This window comes from Pteropus alecto, unplaced genomic scaffold (genome assembly GCF_000325575.1).
Source record: "Pteropus alecto unplaced genomic scaffold, ASM32557v1 scaffold40, whole genome shotgun sequence".
Taxonomy (NCBI): Eukaryota; Metazoa; Chordata; class Mammalia; order Chiroptera; family Pteropodidae; genus Pteropus; species Pteropus alecto.
The window spans coordinates 3,056,638-3,077,809 of record NW_006431919.1 but is presented as its reverse complement, the minus strand read 5'-3'; the positions used below and the strand labels follow the sequence as shown (position 1 = coordinate 3,077,809).

General features: G+C 43.4%; 1 protein-coding gene across 5 annotated transcripts in view; it reads left to right on the top strand.

Annotated features, from left to right (window-relative positions):
• The window catches only part of GLRA1 (glycine receptor alpha 1), a 71,947-nt gene that overhangs the window by 41,204 nt on the left and 9,571 nt on the right, over positions 1 to 21,172 (top strand). For all 5 annotated transcript variants that reach the window (XM_006906434.1, XM_006906435.2, XM_006906433.1 and 2 more), the window contains 4 exons: positions 10,465 to 10,688; positions 13,492 to 13,574; positions 14,702 to 14,839; positions 17,155 to 17,369. In XM_006906434.1, the coding sequence (XP_006906496.1) occupies positions 10,465 to 10,688; positions 13,492 to 13,574; positions 14,702 to 14,839; positions 17,155 to 17,369 (660 nt within the window). The remainder of the gene's footprint in view (positions 1 to 10,464; positions 10,689 to 13,491; positions 13,575 to 14,701; positions 14,840 to 17,154; positions 17,370 to 21,172) is intronic.

Below are 21,172 nucleotides of genomic sequence, written 5' to 3'. Positions count from 1 at the left end.
CCCTACGGACTAGTGACAGTCTATCCACAGTATGATTATGGACAGCAAAACTCTGGCACATTTTTTCAAGTATATGAGCAATAGACAAAAACAAGCTTTTATAATGAATCCAGTGAAAAAGAAAACAGAGAGAAAGAGAAATGCAAATACACAATCTAGTATACGTCCTACTAGTCTCCCCTCCTTGCCTGTACAAACATTTATGTGAATACACACAACTTTGTAGAAATAGAACTGTGCAGCACAGTCTGCTTTTTTCACTTCTACCGTGTCTTAGAATCTCCCCACATCACTACATACAGGTCTACCTCATTCCTAACTCTCCACACACCACCAAACTTGGAAACATAATAAGGAGTTTATTATTATTACATTCAGTATATGACAAAATGATTTTAACCTGGTTCCAGACGTTCTGGCCTGCCTGTGAAATTCCACGGCCTGGACAGCACGTCACGGTGTTTAACCACCCTTCTCCTAACAGCCCTCTAGGCTGATGCAGCTTTTCACTGCTATAAACATCGCCAGAATGAATATTCTTGGACGGAACTCTTTGTGCATTTCCTTAGGATCTATTCTAGAATTGGAATTACTTTATCAAAAAAAAAGAATGCACTTTTAAAATTATTTTGACAGATATTATTGCCCAACTCTTCTGAAGAAGCTTCGATAATTTACTGTCTTCATAACAGTGTTCATTTCTCTTTCTCCTTGCCAACCCAAGATATTATCAAGGTTTTTTACCTAACCAGGTGAGATTTTTTAAATGACACTTCTTGTCATTTTAAATTTTCACTCTAGATTGCTAGTGAATTTGAGCATCTTTCCATATGTTTATTGGGCGTTTTGAATATTATAGTTTTTACATGTACCTCCTTAATTTGTTTGGTTCAGTTTAGTCTTCTATAAAGTATTTGGTGGTGGTTTAATTTTACTTCTCCCTGATTAGACAGTAATTTTTCCGACATCATTCTTAAGTAGTCATTATTTCTCCACCGATTTGAAATGCTATCTTTTTCATAAGCTAAATGCCCGTATTTACCTGGTCTGTTTCTAGTCTCAGTTTATTGTCTCATTGCTCTGTTTGTCTGTTTCTACACCAATACCACACTACTTTAATTACTATGGCTAAACACTATATTTCTATGTCCAGTAGAAAAAGTCTTCTCTTGTTCTTCTTTTACAAGTTTTTCTTGACCTTTCCAGCCCATTTTCTCTTCCACATGAACTTTAAAATCAGCCTGTGGAGGCTTATGAAAATTGCCTCAGATTTTTTAGGTCGGGTTTATAGATTAATTTGGGAAGAAGTGATATCTTTACAATATTTTATAAACATGGTATGTCTCCCCATCTATAATAGGTACTCCTTTATGGTTTTCAGTAAAGTTTTAAAGCTGTTTTTTTAATATATACAACTCATTTATTTATTAGGCTTATTCCTAGATATTTTGTGGGTTAGTTGCTATTGTAGATAAGATCCTTTTTTTGTTGTTGCTTTTCCCATTACATTTTACAGTCTTTCTACACAGCTATTATTAGGTCACTTCTTATACTCTTGGGTTGTGGGGGATCTAAGAGAAAGTCTATTAAATGTCATCCAGTTAGACATGGCTCCACACTCCACAAAGCCTTGGTAAACTAAAGACTAAGAGGAGACCAAGGAGAGAGCACTCATAAATGCCATTAGAGTCTGTTACGGGCAGAAAACAGAATTACAGGCAGTCTTGGTATCATCTGCTGGATGACTCTCTCCCAAAACACCACCAAGAGAGGCATCACCATCATGAATTTATGACAGCTCAGAGTTGGCTCTCCATCAGATTAGCTTCGGGAATGCTGACTCATGACAATCAAACCCACAAAAGATTGAAGTGGGTAAATAAGATTGTCAAGTTATTTTAATTTACCATGGATCTTTCCATTCTAATAAGAAGAATGCTCTTGTCCTCCATGAAAATGCTTCCTTGCCACTCTCTGAATATAAGGGAAGCCAATCAAAAGTTGCTTCTGACATACCTGGAACTTCAGGAAAAGGCAGACAGTCTTGAGGGATATTCCATCCAAGCCAGAGAGAGGTCTAAGGAACCATCCTTGCTTCACTGTACAGAAACCCTCTTTCCAGTGACAAAAAAACCTGGTGTTCCTCCAGACAGAGTGACCCTGTACCCCAGGTGATGCTAGATTAGCGATTGCCAAATTCCGTCACTGTACAGAAACCCTCTTTCCAGTGACAAAAAAGCTGGTGTTCCTCCAGACAGAGTGACACTGTACCCCAGGTGATGCTAGATTAGCAATTGCCAAATTCCTGCTCCCCAAACTACTAAATGAATGTCTCCCACAGGTTTATAAAATAGTTCGCTAAACAAGACACAGTACAATAAATTAGGGTTCCACTTATTAAAGTACAAGCACGTGCCTGTTCTAAATCATTGAGATTGCACATGGGTCACTGTGATTGATGCTGGGCCTCGCCCAGCTCCTCTGCTGCATATTCATCTCTGCCGTTAGTTTAATGCTCAAAGAGCAACCTTATTTGCTATATTTCCAAGTTTGTCGGTGTCTCACCATTGTACCCCGGACTGCCGACACTGTCCTCTTTCCACGTTAATGTCCACCCTTCAATTTGCAACCAGCTTTGAAGCCACCTCACTGTTTAATATGACAATCCGAAGTCCTTCACCTTATACAGACTGCAAGGATATGTATGAGCCAACCTGCCACATGGGCCGGGGTGGGGCCAATATACTATGTCTACTATATTTCTCTAACCTACCCATCTAGGAACTTGGTTTAAAAAATAAAAACAAAAAATGAAAAATAAAGGAAATAGAGAAGCAGTATGAAATTGTCAAAAGAATGTGAAATTGGGAGCCAGACAGTCCTGGATTCATATCCCTACTCTAGCACTACTGCTACTAGCTAAGGAACTCTGAGCAAGACATTTAACCTCTGACTAACCTCCCTGAGTTTCCGTTTCCTGACCTATAAAATGAACGTAATAATACCCAGTGTGCTATGTTGATGATGGGTTTAGAGATACAATGCATATAAAGTTCTAGCAAATGTTAGACACCAATAAAAGCAGCTGCTATTAGCATGTTTATGTAATTATTAAACTCATGCTGGGCTTTAGTGATCCCCTAGAGACGAACAAAGATGCTCAGCTCCACTGGTCCAAACCACCTACAGTTCTTTACAACGAATGTAGCTCTGATTGTGTGAGACCCAAATGAGAATGCATTAGGCAGGGTGGTGACTTAGGAGAGGTTCAGGGCACAAAGCAAGCATCTGGAGCCAGAGAGGCAATGAGTCAGGATCGGGGGAGTCTGCCAGCACTGGACTTGAGTGTAGAGCAGACAATGAGTCAAATCGGAGGGTTAAAGCAGGAGCACTAGTGGACTGTTGGACCTGGGGCAGAAGCTTTTTTTCATTTACCCTTTTGAATACTTCCTGCTAATTGTGGGTTTTGACAAACCCACAGTAGCCAGAGGCAGTATCCAGTGGCACTAGGGTGCCATGAAACTGTTACTCAGTGAATTTCTGGGAGATTCTGGGTTGTAGTCCAATGGTTAAGTGCTTGGGCTCTGGCATTAACACCTTGGGTTCAAATCCCTGCTTTGCCATTTACTAGCTTTGTGATGCCGAGAGTGTTTTTTTAATTTCTGTGTGCTTTGATTTACCTAACTGTGCAATGGGAATGATAATAGAATCTATACCACAGGATTATTGTGAAGATAAAATAAGACATATAAAACCCTTAGCATCATTCCTTGCATGTGGTAAAGCCTCAATCCATTAGTATTATTTGCATGGTTATTATCAGTTCTGGATCTACCAATAACTAATGGTGGGAATTTGAGCTTTTAAGGTTTTAGTTTCCAGATGTGTCCAATAGGAATAAGAATTTTGTCTTCTATGCCAAACCTCATAGAAGAAAATTAATGTGAAGGTGCTTTAAAAAGTAAAAAGCAGCAAATAAGCATAAGACATTATTAATAAAAGGAGCCAATACAGTGTACTATTTAAAAGCATAAGACTTTGGAGTCAACCAGTTGTAGATTCGAGCCTCAGCTCTGTCACTAACTTTAGACAAAGCACTAAGTAGCCCTAAGCCTCAATTTCTTGGTAAAATGGTATCACTGTGAGAATCTGGACAGAGTTCATTAAAACACTTAGCACAGTGCCTGGCACTTAGTTAAGTGAATTCTACATATGCCAGTGAGCTAGATCCATACCCTCACAAGGCTGTCTGGAGACTGGAGCTGACTCTTCTTACATTTGGAGGCACCATCTATGACTCTGGTTTCACAGTGCTTCTCAGAGTTCTGGGGAAGCACCGGAGAAGGAGAGCAGCAGGTGGGAAAGGAAGCAGCAGCTCAGAAACCAAGCCTGGCCAGCCTCTACTCTGAACAGCCCCTAGCCCCTGGCTTTCAGCAGACTGGTCCAGCTCTCATGCATCTTAATCCCAAACCCTGTCAGAGCTGAGTATAGATTAGAGCTTCTCCAAGGTGAGCAGAACCCTCCCAACGGCAGATTCAGCTGGTCCTCCTCTTGCTGCCCTCAAAGGTGTACGAGTAAATAAGTAAGAAAAGAATGGGATGGGGATCCAGCTTGTATGCAAGCCCCATCTTAGTCACTGAAGTGCTGTGTGACCTGGGGAAAGTCCCTTTCCCTCTCAGGGCCATGGGTAAAATGAAGGAGTCGAGACAGAATTCTCCAAAGGTTCTTTCTAGCTATAATGACGAAAATGATGAAGATGATGATGACAAAGAACTCTGATTCTCGCCCACCCTGCTCCCCATTCCTATTATCTTCGTGTAGCTCCTCATTTCTCAAATGGCCTGTCACGACCTCAAAGCAGGTCTCCCTGTGCCTGTGTTCTCTCACTTCCAACATTTCATAGTCATTCCTACCATGCTGATCTTACTGAAGCCAAATTGTGATACTGTTCCACTGTTTCAGACTTCAGTGGTGCCCAACTGGCTACAGAATAAAATCCAAACACCTTGGTTTGGCAGCTAAGGAGCCCCAGCCTCAAGTCCATTTTACAGCCTTATCACGGCAGAGTGGTTGAGAGCACAAACTTTTTATAGTCAGAAAAACTAGATTCAAATTCCAACCCAAATGTTTACTAACTGTGAATTGGGACAAATTATTTAACTTTCTGAATCTTCTTCATCTATAAGGTTAGGGAAATACCTGTGTTATAGGCCTGGTTTAGAAATAAAATGAGCTGAAGTGTGTGGCATGCTTAGCACATGCCTGGTACACTGTAGGTCCTCAGTAAGGAGGACTTTTTAATACTTATGTTGCTAATGTTTGAGCTAAACTCAACTGTTTTAATGCTTCTGCCTATACACCACTGCTTGTGCTATTCCTTCTACATGAGATTCCCTCGACCCCAATTCCACACATCCTAATCCTAATACACCTAAATCCTAAACCCTAGTCCTCGCGTCCTTTCCTACTCTCAGCCTGTACTCTTGTCTTCCGTCCTTCCTCTTCAAACATCGCCGGCCTCGTTTCCAGCTGAAACCAGATACTGTTCACATCTCAGAACAATACCAGATCTAGAGAGGATAACTTCAGGAGGATGGAATCAACTGACTGGAGCCATTTCAAATGCCACCTTCTCTCCAAAAGCTTTTCCAGACTCACCCAACCTGGCTGGAAGTAATCTCAGTGACTTGAGAGCAATACCTAATACCTATGTGTTAGACCCTCTCATGACTCTTACTTGTTACCTTCAGTTTTGTATGGTGGATAACTGTGTCCATCTTCCCTTGCCTGTTAAATCCTTTGAGCTCTGTGACGGTAGAAACCAAGTAGATCCATGCCTTCACCCTCACTGTAATCCCACTGGGCCTCATAAGTGTTTATGGCATTGAATTGAGTTTAAAGAAGAGACAGTTGGAATTCTGAGACTTTGAGAGTTGGAATTCTGAGACTTAGGAAGGTATAAGAACCTGGTACTTCTCCACCTCTTGGGTGACGTCTCTTTGTTCTGACCGCGGTGGGCACATATCTTGCCCTCCACATCTCCTTCCCACCAACACAGTTACCGACCTCTTAGAGTTTGCCTACTAAAACACCTCATGCTTCCGGTTTCACCATAATACTGAGTTTAGAGGAGTTTCCTGGGAGGGTTTAGTATCTAAAATTAGACACAATAGGGTCGCAGGTGGGGGGAAATCCAATTGCAGGTGGCACACGGGAACCCCCAATAAACGTGTGCTGAATGACCAAATGAAAAAGTAAAGGAGTTAATGCTCTACCGCGGTCTCACAAGCATGGCCGTTACCCAGTTTCCAGAAATCAGACGATCATGGAGTCTCGGAGGCACGTAAAGACTGTTAAGCTAGAGCCCTGGAAATTCCTCCCATCTCAGACCTAGATGGACCACCCTGAGACTCTGAGACCTAGAAACTAACTCCCAAAGGTGAAACCTGAGGCTCTAGGGTGGAGAATTCACATGTTCCCCGGCCCCTGAACCTGAACGTGGACCCCCAGCATGTCAAACACCGACCGACGTGAGTACAGGGCTAAGTAAGTAAGCAAAATGGCATTTAGCTTTCAGCCTGTTACACCGATTACATTGATCTCTTCCGAACGGCATTTCCCACTGCTGCTTGCCAACCAGGGAGGAGAAATCAATGGCAGCAACTTGTTGAGCAGCTGCTGAGCAGCGGAGCGGGCCTGCCGAGAGATGTCGAGCTGCCTGAGGACACAGAGATACACCTCCAGGTCTCTGCTCTCACGTCCATCGGTCATTTCATAATGAGACTCTACACTTTTTATTTTGCTTTTCTTCTTTTAGGTAATGTACATTTATATTTTTGGCAATCGACATGCATTACTTCTGTAATAAAAAAATATATATTTTTAAAATATCAGTAATAAAATGCAAATGTCATGATGTCCTTCGCTACTTAACATTCTTCAAAGGCTCTACATGACTCCCAGGATGAAGTCCAGATTCCTCGGGGCAGCGTGCCAGGCCCTGCACACTTCCGCCCTCTCTTCCCCTTACTCATTTACTTGCTATTCTTCTCAAAGTGCTGCCTTCTTGCTCTGTCCCTGGGCCTTCACGCATGCAGTTCCAACCACCCAAAATGCTTTTCCTTTTTGGCTCAACTCTATTTGGTCTCATCTTAAATATCATGTTTTCCTGGATCCTTCCCTGACCACCACCCCCACATCTAGATGGGGAGCCTGTCTTCTCTAACTTCCCTAACACCCTGTACTTAATCCCTACCCTGTACCTAAGCCCCTTACCGCAGTGTGGTATAAACATTACACTGTAGGCTCTGTGACTGCTTAAATATGTCTTTCTTGTTCTCAGTATATTCTCCAGTACCTAGAACAGTGCCTGGCACTTACTAGATGCTCCGTTAAATGCCGTTGAAAAAGTAAAGCTAATAACAATTAGTTATTAGATTTGGAAGGGTTCTTAGAGACCATCTAGCCTTACTCCTTCTTTTAACAGTGAGGCCCAGAAAAGCAAATCAGGTTCTAATCCCAGGTGCTTTACAGAATTGCTACATGACCTCGGAAAATGCCTTCCCTCTCTGAGTCTCAGTCTCTCCAGCTATAAAATGAGGAAAGCTCGTCCTGCTCCAATGTTTTTCTGGCTTTGCCACCACCACCTCCTCCCCTTCTTCTTGGGTTTTGGGTACCTTCTGGGTACACTGACGGGGTGAGTAGGTGGGATGGTGCAGAAGAAATATAAACTCAAGTTCACCCTCTCAAATTGTTGCCAATCAAATTGAGGAGATAAGACACACTCAGTAAGGAAGTGCTAAATTAAATGTTTCTGATGATTCCATTTTGCTAGGCGGTCAGAAAAGGAAGAGATCAGGGAAGCCTGAGGGCACCAAGGCTCCTGCAGGAGATAAGGCTTAAACTGAGCAGGCAGAATTTACCGAGGCTGCGAAGATGAGAGAAGAGTATCCCTGGCACAGAACTGGCTAACCACACCCATGGGACGTGAGGACCAAGTGGTCACTGAGGGTTAGGCTGATGTGGATTCAGATCCCAGCTCTGCCACTTACTAGCTCTGGGGCCTTGGACCTAAGTTCCAAACCTCAGTTTCCTCACCCTTACTATGGGAATCTGAATGTCTAGCTTGCAGGGGTTTTGTGAGAACTACACATATATGACAGTATCTAGAACAGCGCCTGGTATCTAACAGACAGATCATTTTAAGAAATGCACTTTCTTTTCTTCCTTCCAGCCACATAAATAGGCTTGACACGTCACTGGCAAGAACATCAAAAGTACAGCTGGGATTTGGGGACTGAAGGCTTTTTCTACCCAGCCATATTCATATACTGTTTACTCTGACATGATTTGCCCAATGCCATAGATATAGATATAGATAATGATATAGATATAGATATAGATATATAGATATAGATATATAGATATAGATATAGACATAGATATAGATCTATAGATATAGATAGATAGATAGATAGATAGATAGATAGATAGATCGATCTATATATATATAGATCTATATCTATATCTGTCTCTGTCTCACACACACACACACAACTTCAGGTAAAATCCAAGGGAGAGAGAAAAGCTGTTTCTAGGCCCCTGACCAGATGGGGCAGATTGGGAACTGTCCATTACTGTCAGCAAGAAAAGCTAAGAATCGACATCTAGGTCTGGCCTGACGTTCTCCCTCCACCACAGGACTTATAAGACATAAGATTATGAGACCAAATGTTATTTTCTGAAGGGCTGGATGGAGAGGCTTCGATCAAATTATAGAACAATTCTATAAAATAACTGGGAACATTCATGAAGCTATTGATAATTCTGAAGGAAAACAGAATGAGGCATGTGCTAGGAGAGGAAGTGACAGGGGTGAGGGTGAGGGTGGGGAGAAGGGTTGTTATTTTAGTTCACCCCTGTTCCTGACAGATAAAGAGTGATTAAGATTCAGAAGCAACACCCCAAAGAGAATACAGCATAATCTCATTTATTCAAAACCTTCAGGGAAAGAAGAGCAGCAGGTGCTTATGAGTGGAGATTATTTCTTGAAGGAGAGCATTAAAGTTGTACTTGAACTGAGGTTATTCATCTTTGAGGACTATGAACCCTTTTGCAATCCAACAGAGAGAACTATGCTCTTGTTCCTGGGAAAAGACAGATATGCCCTGAGTTCTGCCTGCAGTGTCATAACAGTCATGGACCCCAGGTTTATAATGTTTCCCTAACAACACTTAAAATTTTTCTTAATGCAACTATTTCTGAACTTCGTTAACTTGTTTCCTGACATGGAGAGCTACCCATACCACTAATTTTTTCTTAGGCTGTGAATAGCAACTAAATGGATTCTTTCAGTTCCTCTAGGACCAGTTGAACAAACCCTCACTAGAAGTCAGGACTCTTGGGTCCCAGAATCAGCTCTGCTCTGCTTTTTCAGAGTGACACAGGCCAATATCAACTCTCTCTGGACTTCATTTTCTCCAACTGGGATAAAAAAAAAAATGCAGGGGTGGCGGGGGTAGGGGGGAGCAGGTGTTGACTAGGACAGCATTCCTAAACTATATTCTGTAGAAGACAAGCATCAAGCACAAAATAAACATTCTATGGCCAAAATAAATCAGAAGTGTTGCATATTCTGTTCCCCTTTGGAGATACACCCAAATCATTAGTATATTAAGGTCTCTGAGAAGTCCTGCCATAAAGAAGTCTGTTGCATCTGGTTTAGTCGAACATTTCCCTAACTGGTTTGATCCATGAATTTTTTTTCACTGGAGTAATATCACTGCGGCCCCATCGGAGAAGCATTTTACTTAGCGCTGAGTTTAGAATCCAGGAAGATGTGACTCCAGGACATCCATTAATCTTTCCCAAACAAATCAACAGACACTGAAGGTTATAGAAGGATGGCATTAAAAACGCAGTGGAGGAAATGCTGGGGCGAGCAGGAACACGGGCGAATTCCTCGCCCCGCCCTTCCTCCTTCACTGCTCGGGCACTGACTGTTCTCTTTAGGCAGAACAGTTTGAATGCCCAGGCATCCGCTTCTAGTCGTTCCTTTTGTCCCTTCAATCTGTCTAGAATACTGACTCTCAACCCTGAGTATGTGTGAGAATTACTGCACTGATAGGGCTGATGATAAAAGGGGAATTCGACTTTATCTGAAATGTATTATTTTTCTTATCTACAAACCAATGTTATCAGGTGGAAAATGTGACCAAGATGAAAACGGGTGTTAATTACATCAGCCTGCACTTTATTTGTTAAGTTTCTCAAAAGAAAGAATAACATTGAAATAATCTCAGCTCAGAGTTGAATATATTTAATGGGACAGTTAGAGAATGTTCGCACTTTGATAACATCCTCCAGAAGGAATTTGGGGAGCACAGGCTGAAAGCACCTGGGCCCTCCAAGAGTTGACATCCCAGGGCCTAACCTTGGCTCCACCTCTTTGTCTCCTGGCCATAGGACTATAGGGTCAACATCTTCCTGAGGCAGCAGTGGAATGACCCCCGGCTGGCCTACAACGAATACCCGGATGACTCGCTGGACCTGGACCCGTCCATGCTGGATTCCATCTGGAAACCTGACCTGTTCTTTGCTAACGAGAAGGGGGCCCACTTCCACGAGATCACCACAGACAACAAGCTGCTGAGGATCTCCCGGAACGGGAATGTCCTCTACAGCATCAGGTAAGTTCCACATAGGTTCATCCCCTTCCTACCTCAGAAAGTGCCTTGTCCCATTGCCTCCTGGGAACGTACACTAAGAGGAGGGCTAAACAGAGGTGATCGGCCCTTGACAGCACGACACCTTTGCCAAATAGGCAGAGCCAGCTCTGTAATTTACACTCAGCAAGTAAGAATAAAGTACCACGGGAAGTCCTAGGAGCAAGGGGTTCATTCTAACCAGGGAGATGAAGAAAGCACCCGAGGGAAGGTGGGGTTAAAGTTATGCCCCCAAACTTACCCAGAATTTCAATAACATAAGATGGAGAAAAGAGTATTCAAAGACAATGACCAAAAGCAGGAGCATTCAGCTATGTAAGACGAATAATTTCTAGAGCTCTACGGCACAACATGGCACGTATAGTTAACAATACTGTAATGTACACTCCAAAACGTGTTATGAGGGTTGATCTCATTAAATGTTTTTACCACGATTTTCTTTAAAAAATAGCAGGAGCAAAAGCACAAAACCTGAAATATTCCAGCGACTTCAACATAAATGGGCCTGCCAGGTGGGTGGTGCTGCTCACAAGTATTAGTCAGAGCTGCTCCATCCCTTCTACAAATGCTTTCTGTCCTCCATACCTTGCATTGACTCTAGGAAGCTGGGACCCCCTCCCACCGCTGCAGAGTATCTGGCAGATACCGGTTAAGGGCAAACTTCCAGAGTCTCCTGCTATCCCTCTCCACCTAATTCCAAAGCTCTTCCCCCAAGGCATAAAGAAATGAGCAATGTCCACTTTATTCTTGCACCTAATGTACTTAATAGGCTGGGTACTTTACGTATGTTATGTCTTAGTCTCCTAATGACCGCATGAAGTAGGTTTTCTTATGGCCATTCTGCAGATTAGACAAGTGAGGATCTGAAAAATTTAAGTAACTTACAAAAGTTCCCAAAGCTACTTAGAAGCAGAGCCTAGATTCCAGTGTGAATCTGATGCCCACTCAGAACCTAAGACAGGGCGTGGCATTCAACAGGCACTCAAATATTTGATGAATGAATGAAGATGTTTTTATTTGAAAGAGCTTAAAGGGAGCAGTGGCCCTTAAATGACTCCCTCGCCCCCTCCAATTCCTCAGGGGAATAAATCTTTTTACTCCCATTAGAAGATGAACTTTAAATGTCCAGGCCCACAGTGAAGGCTGCACAGGTCCTGATCCTCAGATGCGACTGAACTTAGAGTCCCTCCCGAGAGCAGGCTGGGTGGAGAGGGGCCTTAGAAATCTCAGCAGGGAAAGTAGGCAGCAAAGAGGGGCAGGCTGAGAGGAACCAGAAGCAGACACAGTCTTCCTCACCTAAGAGCCCATCCAACCCAGTCCGCATCCAGAGTGGAACGGTGATAAGCTCAAGAAATGGCCATCAAGGCCCTGGCTGGCTGGCAGGAAGGGAGGGGTCGCCCTGCTTGAGTTTTGCTGCTGCCAGGCTAGTTTCATATGTCTTGGAAGCTAAGTCCCAGTACATCGTGACAGAAGGACAAATCAGCAGAAAGTGATATTCCCAAGGTCATTCAACTTCAGGAAATTAACCTAGTGTGACAGCTGTCCCACTTTGGAGCTTTTATCCTCAGAAATCAACTGCATTCGCTTTCTCTTCACTTTCCCCCTCCTTCTTCCACACCCTTCTCTTCCCTTCTTCGCCTCCCTCGCCCTTCTCTTTTCCCCCTCTTGCTTCTACTTTGTGCTTAAAGGGACCCACATCCAGAGTTGTGGGTGTGAGTTGGAGGAGGTTCACATAGGGCCTTGTGCCTCACCATGTGCGGCCAACGTGTCAGCAGCTAAGTGCCACGATACCACCACCGATTAGGTGCCTTTCAAGAGAGCAGTGCTGGAAAATCTGCCAGCCAGCACATGAGTTCAGCATCCCAAGGCCAGGAGGTGTGGTTTTAAATCCTGCCTGAGCCATCAGCTTGCCACGTCACCTCACCACGAACGAGTCCCTACCTATCCTTCTCTGCACCTCAGTTTTCTCACCTGCCATGTGAGGGATTTGGCCTGATGATCTAAGGCTCTGAGAGCCTTTCTTCTCCATTCCCTGCAGCAGGTGCTCAGATGTTGGCAAAGCCTTTCAAGATGAAGCCTTGTATCCCAGCCGGAGCTGCAGACCTCAGATTCTATTAAGGGGACTTCCTCTGGGTCTGAGGCTGCAGCCTCTGCAAGGGTTGAACAACCCAAAATAAACACCTAGTCCAGAAGCTTGGGGTGCCCACCAACTTCCCAGCTGACCCCAGCATGAGCCCGCAGATGTGAGCCAGCTGTGTCTGGACACCCAGAAGGCAGAAGAACTTTGTAATGACTTTTGAGGAGCCTAGGGTGTGTAGGGAGGCCGCCAAGAACCACTTACAGCACCTGCTGCCGGTGCACCTGGGGATGCCTGAAGCCTGATACTGCTCAACTGAAAATTCAGTCTCTGCACCTATCTGAGGGCTCTGCAGAAAAGCAGGGAGGGGGGCGGGGGCGGGGCAGGCCCTGGCCTCCAGGCCTTCAGGTAACTTGCTAAAGGCAGGTCTCTAGAAGCCAGACAGACTCCAAAGAAATACAGAAGTTCCACTAACTCCGTGTGACCTCAAACAACCTACTTTATCTCTCTGAGCCTACATTTCCATATCTGAAATGTGGAAATACACATATATTGGTTCGAAAAACACTAGAGTTCCCTAACCTCCTTGACCTCTCCTAGATAACTAGTTTCTGGTGGTAACGAGAACAGAGGTACAACAGTTTCTCTGGCCTGTGGATCCAGTGTCATTAAAATCCCTTCTCTTCCCAGAATCACCCTGACACTGGCCTGCCCCATGGACTTGAAGAATTTCCCCATGGACGTCCAGACATGTATCATGCAACTGGAAAGCTGTGAGTCTCTTGCATGAGGCCTCTATGAAGAACCAGACTCCCCTTTACCCACAGGACCAGCAGAAATTCCCACACAGCTGCTCCTAACCACTGGACCCCCAAGAGATTACTGTAATAGTCCAAAATGCCAGATGAAGGGCTTTGCTCTTAGAAAATGCATTAGAAACATAACTTCCCTTACATTTTCTGCCTGGGATCCAGCTTTGGAGCCAGCGGCATTCCCCAAAGAGGCACACAGTTCCATGTCCCTTGTGAACGGCTCTCCAGGAATGAAGGAGAAATAGCTTGAATAAGTCATGGTCCTTGAACTCACAGGGATGCTGACTCCAGCAGGGGAGATAGATGACTAAGACAGGGAAACAAGTGGTGTGTTGTTCGAAGTACAAAACATGGTGGCCTCATGGCAGAAAGCGTCCTTCTGCTGTTTTTTAATGACTTGGAGTAAGCTTTATAAAAGAGATCAAGTAAACCGGGATTTTTACAGATGGGGTAGCTGACTTCTTTGACTGCTAACACAGAGAGCAATCTGACAAGTTTAAAATCTAGAATTAAATGGAAGGACATAGAGGTTCCTCATGGACTTGGAGGAGCTAAAAGTACAGAAATGAAGGCAGAGCATGTAGGCAGCAAGAAGTGATGGACCAGCCCCTTGAAATGCCACTGCTGAAGGGAATCAGCACCAGCCGACTCTGAACCTTCTGTCACTTCACTCAAGAGTCAAAGTCCTGAGAAAGAGAGTCAGATTAGTCGAGTTGAGTCACCATCTCACATCCTGACCCTCAACTGACAGGTCCACGGCAGTAGCATTTCACAGAAAAAAAAAAAGTCAGCTGTGAGCAAAATAGGTGTACAGGCACAAAGAGTGACTGTCAACTGATTGTGTGGAGGAGGGGGCAACAGAACAAGCTAAGTTAGGATGCTGGGAGAGGTAGGAAGCGAGGTAGAAGGGTTGTGAGGTAGATGTAAATTAAACCAGTTTTAACCTCCTTTGTGAGGGGGAAAAAACATGGTTTCATGAGTTCCATCAAGTGTCTGATGCCTCTCTGTCTCTGACCCTAATCAACCCTGACATGCTTCAAATAAGTGCTTCTTGGTGATGACTGCTCCTTCTTCTGACCCTATCCCAGTTGGATATACCATGAATGACCTCATCTTTGAGTGGCAGGAGCAGGGAGCTGTGCAGGTGGCAGATGGACTAACTTTGCCCCAGTTTATCCTGAAGGAAGAGAAGGACTTGAGATACTGTACCAAGCATTACAACACAGGTAGGTGCGAGGGACCACTCTCCTCAAATCCCAACCCCAGTCAGGGCCGCATTCATTCAATCATTGATTCAACAGATCTTAAGAGGTACTCGTGATGGAGCAAGCTCTGTATTTATCACCTAGTGGTTAAGAGAATATCCTGTGAATCCAAAAAGTGGCTCTGCTGTGTTCTTCCTGTGCGTCCTGGGGCAAGTAACCTAAGCGTAGGCCATGCCTTATTACAAGGGAAGCTGGGAGAGATACAGTCTTTATTCCAGGTAGCATTGATTCAACAGATCTTAAGAGGTACTCGTGATGGAGCAAGCTCTGTATTTATCACCTAGTGGTTAAGAGAATATCCTGTGAATCCAAAAAGTGGCTCTGCTGTGTTCTTCCTGTGCGTCCTGGGGCAAGTAACCTAAGCGTAGGCCATGCCTTATTACAAGGGAAGCTGGGAGAGATACGGTCTTTATTCCAGGTATGCTTAACTCAAATTGGACCCTATTTCCTAAAGCAGAAGGAGGAGCTGATATTGGGAGGATATCTAGCAGTCTTTGTCACACAGGAACTAGCATTTCTGACAGAGCAAAGGCACAGAGAATGCTCACATCAGACCTCAGCAGAAGGAAGCTGAGAGGTGGCACTGAAGATTAGTCAACAGTAAAGCTGGAAAAGGTCCGCTAGACCGTGAGCTACAAGGGGGTGTGGAGACGCACCACTATTCAGCTCAGTTCTATCTCTCGTGCCTAAGCACAGCTTTTGTTAGAAGACTGAATACAGGAATGAAGTGGAGCCGGATCAAGGCTGACTTTGCATACCGTTTCAGGCTGGGAAGGAGCTCACGGAAGCACTGTGGAAGAAAGTCAGTCGGCTCACATGCCAGCCGGAGGGCTGGGTAGGAGGCCGCTGTCTGAACCCAGCTGGGTAAAGCTGGTAACAGCGGCCACAGAGAGGAGGACGTGAAGGAGAGGGACTGAGCAAAACCACCGTGGGGGCTGGTGCAAGGAGAAGGCCCAGAGAAAGGGCAAGTAGCCTCGGCTCTGGTCTGTCTAGGACAGCTGCCTCTTTCTGGGTGACCCTGGAGATGTCTCAGAACCTCCAAAGAAACTCTCTTCATTGCTGGACAGGCTGAGACTCAGATAAAGGCACTCCCATTAACGGCCAAGAGAGCAAGGACTCTCATAAATTAAATAATCATAACTGACTCTCACATACCACAGCCCTTTACTATTTATACAGCATTTTCCCAACATGATCTCATTTGTTCTTTGCTACTCACATTTAGGTGAGAACTGTGTTCTGTCCTAGGCCCTGTGGATATAAGGAGAAAAGACTTACAAGGCCCTGACCACATGGAGCATACGGTCCAGAGAGCTCAAAGAAATCCACTAGTAACTGCTTCAGGGGACAGGAGCTGATACCCTACCATGGGACTGGCTCTGCTCCAGTTCCTGGGACACACAGATAGGGAGAAGACCAGCTGCCCATAACCTAGTGCAGAGGACAGAGACAGCAAGAGACCAACTTGCCCACTCACTCATCGTATTATGCCTTAAAGGCTCTGAGGATCGGGTGAGCAGAGCTGAAGAAGCACAGAGAAAAAAGAGGCATTCTGCTAGGGAAGACTCCACATTTAAACTGCTGTGGAGGAGGATTTCTTTGGCTGGTTGTGAGAAGGAATAAGGGCATTCCAGGAAGAGGGATTAGCAGGATCAAGTGTGAAAGCATGCTCAAGCAAGGGATGGAGTGTAGGGGGCCATGATTAAGGTGAAGAAAGACAGGCTAGAGCTGCATTGTTAAGGGCAGACTAAAGAGTCTGAACTTTCCCCTGCGGGTAATGCAAACCTTCTTGTATGAGAGAAGGAATGAAGGGTTTTACAGAGAAAAGTAACAGGATCAAGTCATGTTTCGGGAAGAAAACTGGCAGAAGGATAGAGAGTGGTCCACTTAGGCCCACTCTTAGGAACAAAATAGTGATGAGGAGGAGGATGGCAACTGGCATTCTTGAGCACTAACGATGTATAAGGACGGTGCTAAGTTCTTTATAGGCGCCATCTCATTCTATCATCACATTAACCATTTGAGTAACTATGTGAGGTAGGTATTATCATTTTATTATTATCATCATCATCATAATCATCATTGTCATTGTCATCAACATCATTATCCCCAACTTAACGTAATCAAGAAAACTGAGACGCGGAGAGATTTCAACACATGCCTAGAAACACAGCTGGTGTGAGGCTGAACCAGGACTCCAGCCAAGGGTGGTCAGACCTCAAAGCCCTGTTCCTATCCACTAGGCTATTCTGCCTTCTCGCTATAATTTCTTACAGGTAAATTCACCTGCATTGAGGCCCGGTTCCACCTGGAGCGACAGATGGGCTACTACCTGATCCAGATGTACATTCCCAGCCTGCTCATTGTCATCCTCTCGTGGATTTCCTTCTGGATCAACATGGATGCTGCACCAGCCCGTGTGGGCCTGGGAATCACCACTGTGCTCACCATGACTACCCAGAGCTCTGGTTCCCGAGCATCCCTGCCCAAGGTACATTCTACTGCATAAGAGCACAGATCACCTGAACAGATAAGGAGAACACTCATCTCTCTTCCCTGCCCGAGATAAGAGGAACATGAGAAATTAGTCACTAAGCAAGGGATCTACTACACTTGGCAGTATCTACTACACTTGGCAGTATCCAGCATTGTTATCCCTCAAACCTTTCCTCCAAATTTAACATTATGTTCAATACAGTTGCCAGATACCACATTCTGCTCCATTCTCCACCAACGCACATTTTACTTCGTTTACTATTAACACTCAACTCTACCTCCTCCTCCACTCACTTTTAGTGCTAAGAATAACATGCCTCTCCTTTCATCATCAATGACAGATACTCTGTTGGGAGTCTCCAAGACCACTCCCATGTTCGGAGATTTGATAGGACTCACAGACTCAGCATATAGTTGTACTAAGGATACACAGCTGGACAAAAGGGGACGCAGGCAGAAGAACCCATGGGCAGGCTTCCTTGCTTTCTCCCTCCCATGAGGGACAACACAGAGCACTCTCTTACCCCAGCAACAAAAAGGCAGCCACCATATGAGATGGTTCTGCCCGGAGACACAAAAAGAAAAACTGTTTTGAAATTCATTTAAGGTTCGGTACCAAAGGTTTTTACCGGGGGCTGGTCACCCTCCGCCTCGCACATACCAAACTTCCAGACTCCTAGAAGGAAAGCAGAGGTTCAGCATAAATCGTATCATTTGTACAGGCAGTCTAGTCACTTAGGTAAAATGGCAGCACTCCCCAAATCCAAGTTCCCAGATGTCGACCAAGCTTACAAGCAGGTCCTTCATAGCAGCAGCCTCACGCCTGCCACGTTAACCCTTTTCTGCACACGCTTCAATCTGGTTCTTATGTTTCTAATGTTAACACCACATTCTGCTACATTCACTATCAACTCTTGAACCATATGCTGCTCCATTCGCTATTAACCCTACACACAACATTTCACTCTATTCCCTATTAATGCCAGAAACACACATTCTGCTCCATTCACTCTACACTAGACACAACATTCTGTTCCATTATTCTAACACCAGACAGTGTTCACTTCATTCATTATTGACACCACACACTAATTCTCCTCCAGTCCCCTTCACAATACATGCAACATTCTGTTCCTTTCACTGTTAACACTAGACCTCACATTCTGCTCAATTCACTTTTACCATTAGACATAACATTCTGCTTCATCTACTACCAAAGCCAGACACCACATACTCCTCCGTTCACTCATATTTAAGATCCAGCATCCTGCTCCTCTCACTGGGAATGCTGAATGCTCCATTCTGCTGTGCTCTCTTGTCATGCAAGGCACTGCCTTCTCTTACCATCCATACTGTCACTGAGACACATTCTGCTTTAGTCACTCAACACTAGACACAACCTTCCACTCTGCTACTAATGCCAGACGCCATACTCTGCTCCACCCAATCTTACGCTAAATGCAACATTCTGCACCATTTCCAAATAATGCCACACTTAACATCGTTTTGATACAGAAAAATTGAAATAATACACGATGAACACCCTAAAACCCTTCACCAGGATTCTCATTGCTATCATTTTGCCACACCTACTTTATCTCAGTCTCTATATAGGTAGGTAGTTCGGTAGGTAGGTAGGTAAGTAGGTAGGTAAGTAGATAGATGCAATTTTTGCTCAAGCATTTCAAGGTTACAGACATCATGACAATTCACCTCTAAATAAAGAGTAAGAATCACAATGATATTATCACATCTAAAAAATTAACATTAATTAAATAATCATTGATTTATAAATAATGCCATAATTTCACCTAATATAAGCTTTCATTTAAAATCTCCCAATTGTCCAAAAAATGTCATCAGTGGACATGTTAAGGAATCCAGTCAAGGACTCCATAGATTCACATTGCATGTGGTTGCTCTTTTAATCTACAAGTCTCCCTACATTTTTGTTTTTCATGACGTTGACTATTCCATTAACTTTTAATATGACGTTGCACTTCATTTGCCATCAACATTAGACACCATCCTCTCTACTCACCCTGACCACAGAACTCAACAATCTGCCCTTTGCACTATTAACACTAGACTTTGCTGTTACCACCTGAAAATACCTTCTGCTCTGTTCATTTGTACCAGCAGAAACACTCGGCCTCCTTTCCTTGTGTGAGACTCAATATTCTGCTCCACTCGTTAACACTAGACTCGATATGTGGCTCAATATTGCTAACACTCAACATCATATTCTTCCTCATTCACTTTTTTTTTTTTACAGCATAAAATTCAGTGGTATTTAATATACCCTCACCACTATCGATTTCCAGAACATTTTTCATCACCTCAAAAATAACTCCCCATCCTCATCACCTGTCACTGGCCAGTCTCTGGCAACCACAAACCTAATTTCTATTTTTATGGATTTGCCTATTCTGAATATCTCAAATAAATGGAATCGTATGATATGTCCACTTTTGTGACTTCTACCTAGCATAGTTTTCAATGATCATTCATATTGGAGCATGTATCGTACATCATTCCTTTTTATGGGTGAATATTCTCTTGTGTGGTATATCACATTTTGTTTATTCATCAGTTGATAGAGATTTGGGTTATTTCCACTTTGGGGCTACTAAAAATAATGCTTCTATAAACATGTATGTTTTATGTGACATGTTTTCAACTCCTATAGGTATATATCTAGGAGTGGAATTGTTGGGTCATATAGGAACTATATGTTTAAGTTGAGAAATTGCCTATTTTCCAAGTGGCTACACCATTTCACAATTCCACCAGGTTCTAATTTCTCCACATCCTTTCCAACACTTATGTCTTTTTGATTATAGACATTTTAGTGGGTATGAACTGGTATCTTGCTATGGTTTTGATTTGCATTTTCCTAATGACTAATCACGTTAAACATTCTTTTCACGTGCTTATTGGCAATTTCTATATCTTCTTTGAAGAAATGTCTACTCAAATCTCTTGCCCACTTTTTAATTGGGGTATTCTTTTTACTGTTGAATTGTAATAGTTCTTTGTGTATTGTGGATTTTAAACCCTTATCAGATATACATAATTTGCAAATATTTTCTCCTATTCTGTACGTTGTCTTTTTGCTTGATTGATAATGTCCTTTATACATAAAAGTTTTTAATTTTAATGAAGTAAAATTTATCTACTTTTGCTTTTGTTACTTGTGATTTGGGTACCATATTCAAGAAACTAATGCCCAATGCAAGGTGACAAAGATTCACACCTATTTATTCTAAGAGTTTTATGGTTTACTCTAGGTTTTTAATCCATTTTATTTTTATAAATAAATGTGGTATGAGAGAGGGATATCATTCTTTCACATGTAGATATTCAGATGTCCTAGCACCATTTGTTGAGAAGACTGTTCTTTCCCTCCAATGAATTTACATCCTTGTCAAAAATCGATCGACTATAGTTGCACGGATTTATTTCTGGATTCTCAGTGCTATTCCTTCATACATGTTTATCCTAATGCCAGTACCACGCTGTTGATTACCATAGCTTTGTAGTAAGTTTGAAATTAAGAAGTGTGAGTCCTCCAACTGTGTTCTTTTTAAAGGTGGTTTTGGCTATCCTGGGTCCCTTGCATTCCATATAAACATAAATATGAAATTTAACATCAGCTTGTCAATTTCTGCAACAACAAAAAAAGGAATTTTTATTTAAAATGCAAAGTCAGAGTCTCTAGGTTAATTTGGGGAGTACTGGCATCTTAACAATATTAAGTCTTCCAATTCAAGAACATGGGATGTCTTCCCATGTATT